Source organism: Stegostoma tigrinum, chromosome 22 (assembly GCF_030684315.1).
Source record: "Stegostoma tigrinum isolate sSteTig4 chromosome 22, sSteTig4.hap1, whole genome shotgun sequence".
Lineage (NCBI taxonomy): Eukaryota > Metazoa > Chordata > Chondrichthyes > Orectolobiformes > Stegostomatidae > Stegostoma > Stegostoma tigrinum.
This window is the reverse complement of record NC_081375.1, coordinates 26,044,702-26,057,270: the sequence shown is the minus strand read 5'-3', so window position 1 is coordinate 26,057,270 and position 12,569 is coordinate 26,044,702. Positions and strand designations below refer to the sequence as shown.

The 12,569-nt window shown below is 37.0% G+C and overlaps 1 protein-coding gene across 4 annotated transcripts in view; it reads right to left on the bottom strand.

Annotated features, from left to right (window-relative positions):
- The window catches only part of sdk2b (sidekick cell adhesion molecule 2b), an 892,722-nt gene that overhangs the window by 297,473 nt on the left and 582,680 nt on the right, over nt 1-12,569 (bottom strand). For 2 of the 4 annotated variants that reach the window (XM_059653700.1, XM_059653701.1), the window contains exons 6-7: nt 10,972-10,998; nt 2,593-2,704 (exon numbers count right to left, since the gene is read on the bottom strand). In XM_059653700.1, the coding sequence (XP_059509683.1) occupies nt 2,593-2,704; nt 10,972-10,998 (139 nt within the window). The remainder of the gene's footprint in view (nt 1-2,592; nt 2,705-10,971; nt 10,999-12,569) is intronic. The other 2 variants (XM_048555196.2, XM_048555197.2) reach the window with 1 other exon arrangement.

Genomic DNA, 12,569 nt, shown 5'->3' with positions numbered 1-12,569 from the left:
TATCGCTCACTCATTTACCTTATTATATCATCATGTCATCTTGACAACATACTTTCTTATCTATCTTGGTGTCAACATCGTATTTAGCAAATTATACCTTCAATCCTTTCATCTAAGCCATTCATATGAATTGCAAAAGGTTGAGGTCTCAGCATTGGTGCAGACAACTCATTGCATTTTGACAACCAGAAAATTACACATCTATGTCTACTCTCTGTTTCCTGTTTACTAACCAATGTTGGATTCCTGCCAGTGTGGGCTTTTGTTTTCTGCAATAACATTTCATATGGTACATTCTTGAGCGCCTTCTGGAAATTGAAGTACATTACATCTTCCAATTCTTCTTCTCCACAGCATATGTTACTTCCTCAAAGAACTCGAATAAATTGGTTAAACATGATTTCCTTTCACAAAGCCATATTAATTCTGCATGATTGCCTTCAATTTTTCTAAGAGTCCTATTACAACGTGTTTAATATTATCTTCTAATATCTTCCTTTGAACACTTGTTAAACTATTACCTGTTTTCCGTCTCCCTCCATATTCAAATAAAAGAGATATACTTCCAATATAGTAGAATCTACCTTGAGCCAGGGAACTTTAAAACATTAAAACCAATGTATTAATTATCTGAGATAATGGGAACTGCAGATGCTGGAGAATTCCAAGATAATAAAATGTGAGGCTGGATGAACACAGCAGGCCAAGCAGCATCTCAGGAGCACAAAAGCTGACGTTTCGGGCCTAGACCCTTCATCAGAGAGGAACTTTAAAACATTAAAACCAATGTATTAATTATCTCACTAGCCATTGCTTTCATGATACAAGGATGAATATCTTTAGTATTACACTTATTGTCAGCTGTAGTTCCAACAACTTTCTTGATCCCGCTTTCTTGGATGTTACTTGTATTTTCTATAAATGAAGACTGATGAAAAATACCCACTCATTTTTCTTGCATTCTCTTTAATTTTCAGTATTAACTGTAGACTTACTTTCGAATGATCAATATTCACTTTCATTAATGCTTTTCTATATTAAATATCTATAAAAATGCCTGTTTCATATTTCTAATTCTCTCTCATACTTTAATTTTCCTTCACTTTTAATTTCAAAATCATTCTTTGCTTTTTTTAATCCATATTATTTGCAGCTATCTTTGTTTATTTAAATGCTTTTTGTTTCAGTTTGATATTATTTTTAATTTTGTTTTTAATTGACAAAGGTTGGTAATGCTTCCTTTGGAGCTTTTCTTTCTTGCTCAAATTTATTTATTGCCTGTATTCTGAAATACTTCTTTAAATATTTCGCACAGCATCTCCAATGACATTACCTCTGGATGGGATGATCTGAGCGTCGGTGTGGACTTGTTGGTCTGAAGGGCCTGTTTCCACACTGTGGAGATTCTATGATATAACCCCTAACCTAATTTGCTGCATCACTTCAGGTAGTTCTGCTTTTATGCCCTTTTAGTGACCTTTATTTAAGTATAAAATACTCGCCTTGGATCCAGTGTTGTCTCCCTCAAACTGAATGTAAAATTCCAAAAATTTATAGTCATTGTGACCTAGGAGCACTTTCATTACAAGACAGTTCACTAATTCTATTTCATTGCATAATACCAGCTCTAGTATAGTTTGCCATGCATAAAAACATGAAATTACATGAGAAACACAGCAGGTCTAGCCGATTTAAACTAATGAATTAAAAGTTGTGCTCACCACACTAGCGCTTTTGGTGTGTGTTGATCCTCGAAGGGAACTCCTGGACTGAGATACCAGATCTTGACAGAAATATGGTGGTGCTTAGCAAGCTCCACAAACAGTGATATCTTCTCTTTGATTCTTTTCCTAGTGGATTTGTGTCATTTTTTTTAATAGCTCCCATAAAGCTACAACTCTTAAAGCTTCTATGCTATTTGATTGCAGTCACAGGCACAGGGATTTTGTTCCCATTTTTCAGATTTCTCCCAAAATGAATGACTTCATTTATAGAGCGGCAAGAAACCCATCAGCCTGTGAGTACAATTTGCAAAGAAACAGTGTGCTCCTGTTCCCACCTACTGTAGTGATTTATAGGACTACCAGCTCTGATTTGGTACTTGCAGTTTATGTGCAATATTGTAGCATCACATATGAAAGAATGACAATTTGAAAGACGGTCAGAAATCCTGTGTCACTGCTTTTCCAGCATCCTTTTGGAAGTCAGCCAAATGTGTTTACTATTTTTTGTATCCAGACCACATTCAAGTAGAACCTACACTTTCGCTCGAAGGTACTAATTTCATCAGTACTTTTAAAAAGAAGCGAATACATTTGTTGAAAACTATTTAAAAAGATAAAACTGCACTGTGTCTGTATAATAGCTCTGCAATTTTCAAAGATGCCGTCTACGGCTGATTATTTGAAGCTGTTCAAAAACACTGCAATTGGAATTACTGTAGAATTGCTGCCATTTCGCTAAACATCCAAATCTCTAAAGCTTTCTTTTATATCAACAATTTCTGTTTCTCGAAAAAGAGACTGATGGAAAAGTGCTTTTAACAACTATTTTCACTCAAAATGGAGCATGGTGAGAATTTGACATACTGACCTGGCATTGGCCACACATTCCATTGTAACCTCAGGGAACCCGAAGATTACACTTGTATTTTTTGGCGGGATAATTATAACTGGAGCTATAGGATCTGCCGGAGCACCTGTATCTTTAAGAAAATAAAAAGACAGAAACATTATTTTAAAATGGTTGTATCCACCTGAGCATACGTTAATTGAAACACAAATACGTAACCGTTTTCGAGCAAATGTTAGGGTGAAATTAAATGTTCACACTTTTTGCAGTGATTCAGTTTTAAGCTTTAAAATTGAAGTCTTCACATTTTCATAAGATAATCCCATATATGATTCATTAAAAACAAGCAATCCTGGTAAATGTGTATGTCTACTACGATTTCATTGCACTAATCTGGCCCTGATCAGTAACGCAAAACCAAATGGAGTGGTAACCAGTATTGCCTACCATTTTAATAATGTCTATACTTGCATTTCCAAAATAGATAATGGGAAGCTTTAGTAACGATGCATCATGAAGCACGTAGAACTTCTTAGAGATCTATTTTTGCACACTGTTTGCCAAAGTTGTCACTGTAAAATTGAGCATTAATCTGGTAATATTCAAAACAGTGAGGATTGTGAACATAAAGACACTTAGCTTAGGGTTGTCCATTTAATTATTATACCCAGGCCAAAATTCACTATATGAATGTAATTTAGTAAATAGGAATTTTCTCATCGAATCAAATTTGAAGTCTGTTCTGCAACTAAATACAAAGAACTAGACATCAAAGATAGCTGTGTAAGAGAAGAGGAGCGTTATAGAGACTGAAAAATTGATTCATTAGAATAGTACAAATAACCAACTATGGCGAGTGTAAAATTTCCAGCTTCTAAAATTAACTTTATTTCACATAATTTTTGGATCAAGATTGAAATGTCAATTTTCCTTCATTTTCAAAGCAGGGAATGGGTTAGCTTAGATTGCAGATTTCACAGCTGTGAAACCCAGTCAGGGTTGGTGGAGGGGGTGATGAGGGGCATTATGTAGAGGGTGTTCATGTTCCTCTGAATGTAATGACTGAATGTAATCTGAATAGGCCTTTTACTCAAAGATTTGCCTAAGTGGCATGATCTTTAAGCCAGCTCCCTGACTGGGTCAGGCGGGGGACAGGGGACTAAATAGATTTCTCTTTGAAAGACCCTTTGATGGGCTGAATGGCCTCCTTTTGACCACAAAACACAGCACAAAGACACTCAATAGAAGCTGTGAGAGGGTAAACGGGGACGCATAGGGGATCTAGAAACATGAAAGGGATCAGGATACTTCATTTCTTTACCTGGTCCTGCACTGTTTTCCATTAATGTGTTTTCTATGACCTGATACCAGCTGATGCAAATCCTTTCTGCTCCTTCAAGCTATCAGTTGATTTAAGGCTCTTGATGCCTATATTGGTACCAACTTTAAGGTTCAAGCAAATTCTATCAACTGAAAAAAGGCTGTGTGTCCACGGAAGGTGCCTTTGTACTAAAAGTCACTGTAGTGCATTTTTTCACTTCCTCTACGCAGGTCAGTACTGCAGCCTGAAAATATGGGCCAGGTTAAAATCTTATTGTCTTCTACAGGAACAGCCTATGATAATCAAAATGCTGATTTTCTTACAGCAGACATATTGACCATGTGGCAGCTGCTCTGATGAGGCAGAAGTGAAAAATAAGGTTGCCTCTAGCTTGCTGGAATTTCTGTGAAATGATCTATAAAATGTTGGTCCCAGGACAGCAAAAGGTATAGATCCAGTGCCTCAGGAGTTGTTACAGCTGCAGAAACTTTTCTTTCTCATCTAATTCAAGCAGTGTACTTGAAATCTTCAAATCCAGAACACTGTGTGATGAGCTTTAAATAACAGCAGCAACCAGGAATAATAAAGGATTCAAAAAGAAACATTCAAATTCAAGAAGAGGCAGATAGCTCACAACACAGCTAATGCACAAAGAAGATATAATAAAACAATGATCAAAATGTAACTGAATTAAAGTTTATTTTTAGCAGAAACTAAAACTGCATTTGCCTTTGAGAATCTGCTTGATTAAGGCAAATTCTTGCACTTTCATGTGTCTAGTTTATACAAACATGCATATCACCATCAAAGCAATTCATGTAGAGCAAACATTTCTTTCTTGAAAAGATGGAACTTTTGCACTATTTTGCTTCAAATTTTTGTGATGTAAGTGTGTTCTGCAGGTTTGAATATGCTCTCCATTCAATGTACACATGCTGATTTAGAAATACAATCACATCACACACACTTTTAAATAATTTTATTATTCGCCTATAGTGCGAAGTCAAAATTGCCCAAGCCATTGCCTCCATCATGGCATCAATGCAATTTGTTGTATAAGATAAAGATGTATAAGTCTCCTGGTCAGTGAGTTCTCCCCCAAAAATGGGAACTCTACTTTACAAAACCATTCATAAAAGGAGCTAACCAAGAAACTGGCCCATGCTATCCACCAGCATCCTTAATTTAAACACAGTCCAAAGGATAACACTCAATGGTCTACAGTCCAATGCTACAGTTATCGACACATCTCTTGTTCAACATTCCTATACATGTTAAAATATTCAGATCTACTATTGTGAAAAATCTTGCTCTTTTGTTGACTGTTGGAAGATATGTTTAGAAGTGGTGATGTATAATAGATTCTTTCCAATTAATTCCATCACTTATCTTCTCATCAGTACAGAGGTGCCTTTCAATCTGACAGGTGCTGATTAACAAGAGCATTACGTTCATGTTAGGCTTTACAAGTATCTCAGTTCTGTGTTATTTCTAGCTAACAGACAAAATAGTTTAAAAAGAGACTAAGTGTGCAGAAATTGGTTATTGTCCATTATTGGATACACAACTAATAACATACCTGATTCAAGTAAAAGGCCTAAGGTCGGCATTAAATTGGACCCAGAGTCTCATTCCAATTCTTTAGGTGAGTAGCTAGTATTGTTATGCCTCCATGAAGCAGATGAATTCCTGTCCAGTAGACTCAACTGCAGCTGTCTTCAGGTTGATGTCCATATCAGGTGACTTGAGGAGAGGCCATCAGGAATGGGGTGACTGGGGTGACTGAAGGCGGCAGCATCCCTCAGCCATGCTCAACTAACTGAAGATGATTTCAGGTTAAATGCTGCTCTGAGGCAGTATATACCTTCATTAATATACAGGAATATCAGAAATGAAACTCAGACCAATGTCCAAGCAGGCAGCATGAATAAAATGCAAATTTTGTAGGATCTGACTTAACTGCACCAAAAAGTACAACCCCTGTATTTTCTTTTCAAATAGTTTTCTTTAAGATTAGATAGATTAGATTCCCTAGTGTGGAAACAGGCCCCTCAGCCCAACAAGTTCACACCACCCCTTGAAGCATCCCAGCCAGACCCATTCCACATAACCCACACACCCCTGAACATTATGGGCAATTTAACATGGGCGATTCACCTCGCCTGAACATCCTTGGACTGTGGGAGGAAACCGGAGCACCCGGAGGAAACCCAAACAGACACGGGGTGAATGTGCAAACTCCACACAGACAGTCACCCAAGGCTGGAATTGAACCTGGGCACCTGGTGTTGTGAGGCTGTAGTGCTAATCACTGAGCCATCGTGCTGCCCCTAAGCTCTGAAGCACTTGTTCAATAATCCCACTCTCAAAAATGAGAGTGGGATTCCTGAAATTATAAAAATCTTTGCACTTTCTTGGGCTATGATTACCAGACTGTACGGAATTTTGGTAGCTTTTTTATTGATTTAAGTGTCAAGTTAGAGCTGTCGGCTCCTAATTTACAAGTCTGGTGCAGGAGGTGCAACATCAACATAAAGAAATTTGCTATGATTAGAAGACAGGAGGATCCATTTCGCTCAAAATCTTTCCAACAGCCAACTTTAGCAAATCTGGTAGTTTTGTTCTTTGGTTTCGAACACTTAAGTGACATTTCTGTATCAGGATTCAATGCTATTAATATGAATAAACAATTAACAGCATTACAGTAATTTAATTTACCTATTTGAATTTATACTTCGGCAAAAAAGGACTATGTAGATTATGCAGTAATAGTGGCTCTGGCAGAGCCTACAAAGACACAATTCAAAAACTTTGTTGCTCCCAAATTCCTGCAGATAAACTGGACAGGTGCAGCAGAGGACTTTGATCTTTGAAGTTAGCCTTTGCGGAGATTATGGATCTGCTGAACCTTCACTTGCTCGTCAATATTGAAAATTTGTAACTGGAAGTAACCTCTGTGATTTGTGTTTTTAAACAATTATGCCAATTTTGATTTTGTAGCCTTTATGGTTGAATTCTTGCTATAGCAAAGTACCAATCTAAATGAAACAGGCTTTGCAGCACCGGCAGATAAAGCTGATGTAAAAGTGACATGATAGTCACCTCCAAGTGACATTTTACAAAGAATCAAAGACAAAATTTACGTTACTGCATCACAGCAATTAAAAGGATTTGCCAAGTTCGAATCACTTTGAGATTTATCATGCATTAGAGAAAGAAAAAATGTGTATTCAGACAGCTTTAAGTCACAAATCTAACCTTATAATTGAAGTGTCACTCCCTATTACCCAACCTTAATACACATACCTGCACATTTCCAACTCAAATGAAGCTGTTGTTGCAAAGTGCTTTGGCATTAGGCCAATGCCATTTACTTCTTTATAATAATGTTAACTTTTTCAGCATAGAGCAAAGAATAGTCTAGAATAATTGCTCCATGTACTGATGAAGTATAGACTACAGCAGAGATTCCTTCTATATTTTGAAGAACTAACAATGGCATCTTAATGTTTTGACAGATTCTGTCTATTTTCATGAAAATTGGAGAAAGTATTTTTTAAACTTAACTGCATTCATGACCTTAGAGTGTTGGGAAATAATCAATTAAGTGAAATACTGTCAATGGTATTGGAACATAATACTTTCATTTTTATTAGACATGACATAGTTGTTATAAAATCGTAAAGCTTTATTTTTCTCCTCATTATTTTGTATTCTCCTTCAGCCTGGGATGAAAGCAGCCTAGGTTAAGGATTTCTGCGTACTTCTGTCAAGACCATATTCATCCGGAGGAAAACTATCTATTTAGGATACAGTTGTTCCCACCAGTCTCATCCCCATTGCCCGACAGCTACAGATCTGAATTATTCCAAAACGACTAGCTGGCAGCCTGAGGCCATCCCAGTTTGATTTGATTTACAGAACATGAACAGACCAGCCACTGAGAACTGCTGATCTGATATGATCTAAGAGAGTTCTAGATGACAATAGGATTGAATCTGTGTAATCAGATTTGGGTGGAAGAGTTTGCTAAACTGCTTTGAAACTCACTTCAGAAATCTAGATTTGGTTGTTACTCTCATCTGAAATTCCTCAGATGAGACCTTGCATTTGTTTGAAATTGCATTAGAGGCATTGGCTCAGCATGGTGGGGACGGAGAAAGCAGAGTTTTATTTGCGTGCAGCTTCAATACTTCTGGCTTTTTAGCTGACACCAATGCAATACCAGTGATTTTTAAAAAAATCTATGACACAACTATGTGCCAACACAGATGTGAAAAAAGCAATGGTAATTTGGGGACTGCAAAGCACCAACAGAGCCAGTAATGTAGTACAACTTTGCATAGCAGTCGTGTTAGACAGTTCAATAGGATTTTAGGTTATCAGGTGAGGGAGCAATAATATTCAACCAGAAAGGAAATGTACAGAACTCTGAACGTAAGCTTGAAAAGAAGGAAAAGGGAGCATTCATGTAAGTATTAAGAAGTAATGTTACTGTATATCACAGATTGGTTTGTATTCTTTACCTTCTGGATACTTCTGTTTCACAGCCATAAGTACCTCTGGGCTAAATGTAAAACTAGATTTGCCTGTCTGAGCTTCCCAAAATCACTGAATGTATTGATTACCAAAATCAAAGTTTTTTTTTGTCATTTTCAATTGTTTTTCTGCGATGATACAATGTCAAAGATCAGTCCACAGATTGAAGCACCCTTAATTTCTCCTATCAATTAGCACCAAGCCAAACTCCAGTTCTAATATGCGAGTGTGAACAATGAATGCTGGTAAACACAGAGCCATTAAAACTCATTAATCCAGAAAGCATTGGAAATGCTCAGCACGTCTGGCAGCATCTGTGGAGAGAACAGTCAAATTTGACTCCAAATAGCATCTCTTTTTGGCTCACCATAGATAATGCCAGACCTACTGAATATTTCAAGTATTTTGTTTTATTTTGATATTTTGGACGTTTTCTTCCTTTAACTTTGGCCATTGCAGCTCAGCCTGATTCTGTTCGTGGAATTTATTTATCTCAGCACAGTTACAGCTAAATAACAGCCATCAAGGGAACCAAGCAAACGTTGGTCCTTTCAGGTGTGGGGGTTCCCTGACTGTGATTAACTAATGCAGGGTGCAGCAGAGATTAGTGCCGTAAATCATTTTCGTTTAAAAGGAAGGATTATCAGAGAGCTTATAAAAAATCATTTCTATAAATACTCAAGTACTCATTGATTTCGTGCAAGAGGCATTCCTCAAATTTTGGCCCTGAATTCTTCATTTTTTAAAATGTACTTTGGGCTAGTATTCGAAATGGGGTTAGTGGGAATAGTTTGGTGAGTAATTTCAAGATTGCTTGAAAGTACCGGGCATAGGATGTCATACCCTCACAAGCATTGCTGATGTAAAAGTCGACCCCATACTTTTGCCTAAAAATATGGCCTCAGAACCTTCATTTTTGCATCAGTATGTGTGGTATTGTCTCCCTTTGTGACACTGGTCATCAGAACGCGAACAAAACTATGATAACATACATGGACAGGAACATCAAGATAGGCCGATTGGTTTTACATTTCAAAATGATCAGTATTAAAGCAGAACGTGTGTAAGGCACTGCAAAAGGTGAGATATTGATAGGCTAGGAGAAAGGAAACAACCTTATTTAATAATGGAAAGTTGTATTTATATATGCCTTTAGATTCAAGTTTGTTTCAACAATGCATAATGAAGTAAAATGAACATCAACCGGATAAGAAAGGGGCGCAGGTAGATGGTGGTGGTTTCAGGGCTGTAAGAGACTCTGGAGATGAGTGGAAGATGAAAAACTATAAAGGGATTTACACATAAAGATGAGAACTTCAAAGTGAGAGTACTGGAGGAAGAGATGTTAATGTAGATCAACGCAGGCTGATGACTGAGAAGGGCTCAGTGTAGGATTGAGTATAAGCAGCAGAGTTTTAAATGAGATTGAACATTATGGAAGGCATAGAATGGTCAGTGGCTACAACATTAGTATACTCAAGGCAGGGATGGAGGTAGACAATGTCACTGAATTGGAAGGAGGCAGATTTTGTGATGGCAAGCGTACTGGTAGGAAAGCTCGCATCAGGTTCAAGACAATCCTGAGGTTGTGGACACTTACAACCTGAGACAGTGGAGGAAGTAAGAAACACATCAATTGGCATGAAACTTTCAGTAGGGTGTTACCAGATAATTTCTCCCCTCTTTCTTGTTTGGGGCCACATTTGCCCTGGCTGTGATTAGCCAACACGGCACTTATCAACGAATAAATATGAAACTTTTCTGTCCAATTTGACATCTGAATTTCTGACATTATAAGCATGATGACAATACAAAGTGTGTCACGGGTAGTAATGTACTTTGAAATGTTCTGAGGTTGTGAAAATTACAATATAATTGCTCATCTTTACTTCTTTTGAACTACTATACTACATTACTATAAAATGCTTGCACCCATTGAGCTTTTGGAGATATATCTGCAAAGAAAATTTGAAAATTGAATGTATTGTGGGTCATGCCCTGACAAATTCTTTCAAGATCTTAATCTTTCATACCCAGGTTTGTTAAGATCTGTAACAACCTTCTTGAAGACATGTCAGAAAATATTGTCACTGTACAAATACCAAAGAGAGGTTCAAATCTGGTTTATAATTGATTGGGATTTTTAATTTCAAATTTAAGTAATTAGGATTCATTCAGATTAGGTTAGGAATTAATTAGAATGTTTCAAAAATTCTGTGTTTTGTCTGTCAAAGCAGACTAGATGATTGCAATCATCCTCAGATAACAAAGTTGTGTATCCAATGTTTTGAAGCTTTAAGTGATAATCCAATGGAAATACAAACTTAACCTATTTCACTTTGGCCGTATTTTCCTTAATGAACTATGTGACATTCAGCATGAGAAAATAATTTCTGAATCGTTGAATGGATCATGTTTTGAAAACTGGAAGGGTGGGTGCTATATGGGAGGTGTAATAATTTCTGCCTAATTCTTGATATACAGTGACAGTAAAGATTAGTGAGGATTTGTAAGTTACACAGTCACAGGTAAAACCTTACCAGCAGATGTCCTTTTACCTTCATGTGCTGAGAGAAACCAAAAAAGAAAAAAAAAGGAAGCTGTCAAAAGAACAATCAATAGATACACACAATGTACAAAACAGTGTGAAATGAGCAAGAATGGAACAGGTCTGCCTCCAGAAATCCTTAACAGCGCAGAGACAGTGATGGTATTCAGCAGGCTCATGTCTTTGAGAAACCTTAGACAGCCTGTAGCCAGAATATTCTGCTGAAAGAGTTTGTTAATACTCATACAGAGATATAGGGACAGCCTGCAGCATAAACAGGTTGAGAAATAAAACTTCCATCAGTTAGATACATAGTAGAGAGAAGGGCCTCAGCTGAAACTTCACATTAAGCCCACTGATCAAATTCTTCAGTCAATTTTCACATGTATTTTCTGGATAATAAAAGTGTTTTGATTGAATACAATTTCAAAATCATGTACAATGAAATCAAAATAAAATTAAACAGGCTCATTTTAAATTGTGGCCACCTTTACTGACAGATGGTCAGTAACTAAATGGTTCTGGACCAATTTTTCATCTTATTGATCCTAAGGGCTCTGGATGAAATGCATTTTATAAGGAAGCAGATCTCTTTGCCAGGCTGCACTTGGAAATACCTAACACTTGTTAATTTTCAGAATGTACAGAAACATAAATTACTAGAAAAGCTTAAGGTAGACTTGAGGACCACATTGATGATCACCTGATTTATGCTTTATTGAGCTTTTGTTTGTGAAGATTATTAACGTAAAACAAAACATACCTTTCAACAATGAAGCATAGATTACATTGTTTTAATGTTTTAAGGTTTTACCAGAGAAAAATAGTTTAAAAATAATATGAATATTTTTCTGCTACGATACAGGTAGATTGAGGTTTGTTCCGTCAACAAATAGCATCATTTATTTAGAGGAGAAAATGATATATACTTGAGCTTGGATTGGGAATATATGTGACTGTATCATCAAAACAAAGTTCTATTTGTGGACAATTGCACAAATTTTCTAAGGGTCCTGAGAGAGCACTTTTCAATCCCATGAAGACTAACATCTATAAGGGCAAGGGCTGAAGAAACATGGGAATAACACCGCCTACATATCCTCCTCCAAAATATTCACCATCCTGACTTGGAACTACATCACCACTCCTTCAGTGTGCCTGAGTTAAAATCCTGGAACTCTCTCCCTAACAGCATTGAGGGTTTGCCATTGTCAAACAGCCTGCAACAGTTGAAGGTGACAGGTCACCACCAACTCTTCAAGGGCAACCAGAGATGAGTAATCAATGCTACCCCAGCTGTCAATGCCCATGTCTCAAAACAAAAAAATACTCTTCCAACTTCATTTCAACACCTGCATTATCTGTGTCAGTTTCCGCACGGTCTTTACAATGGTTTGGCTTGTTGGCAGAACTCAGCATAGTGCAACAATTTGGGAATTCTCTGAATACATGTACATACACTTAAGTGACTCATTGTTCTGAAGAAATTAATTGCTCAGCAGGTGCTGACTAGTTAGTGCAGACTGGAATGCGTATAGTTATATCTGATACACGTATGAAGGGAAATGTTCAAAATAAAAGATTCTTTTA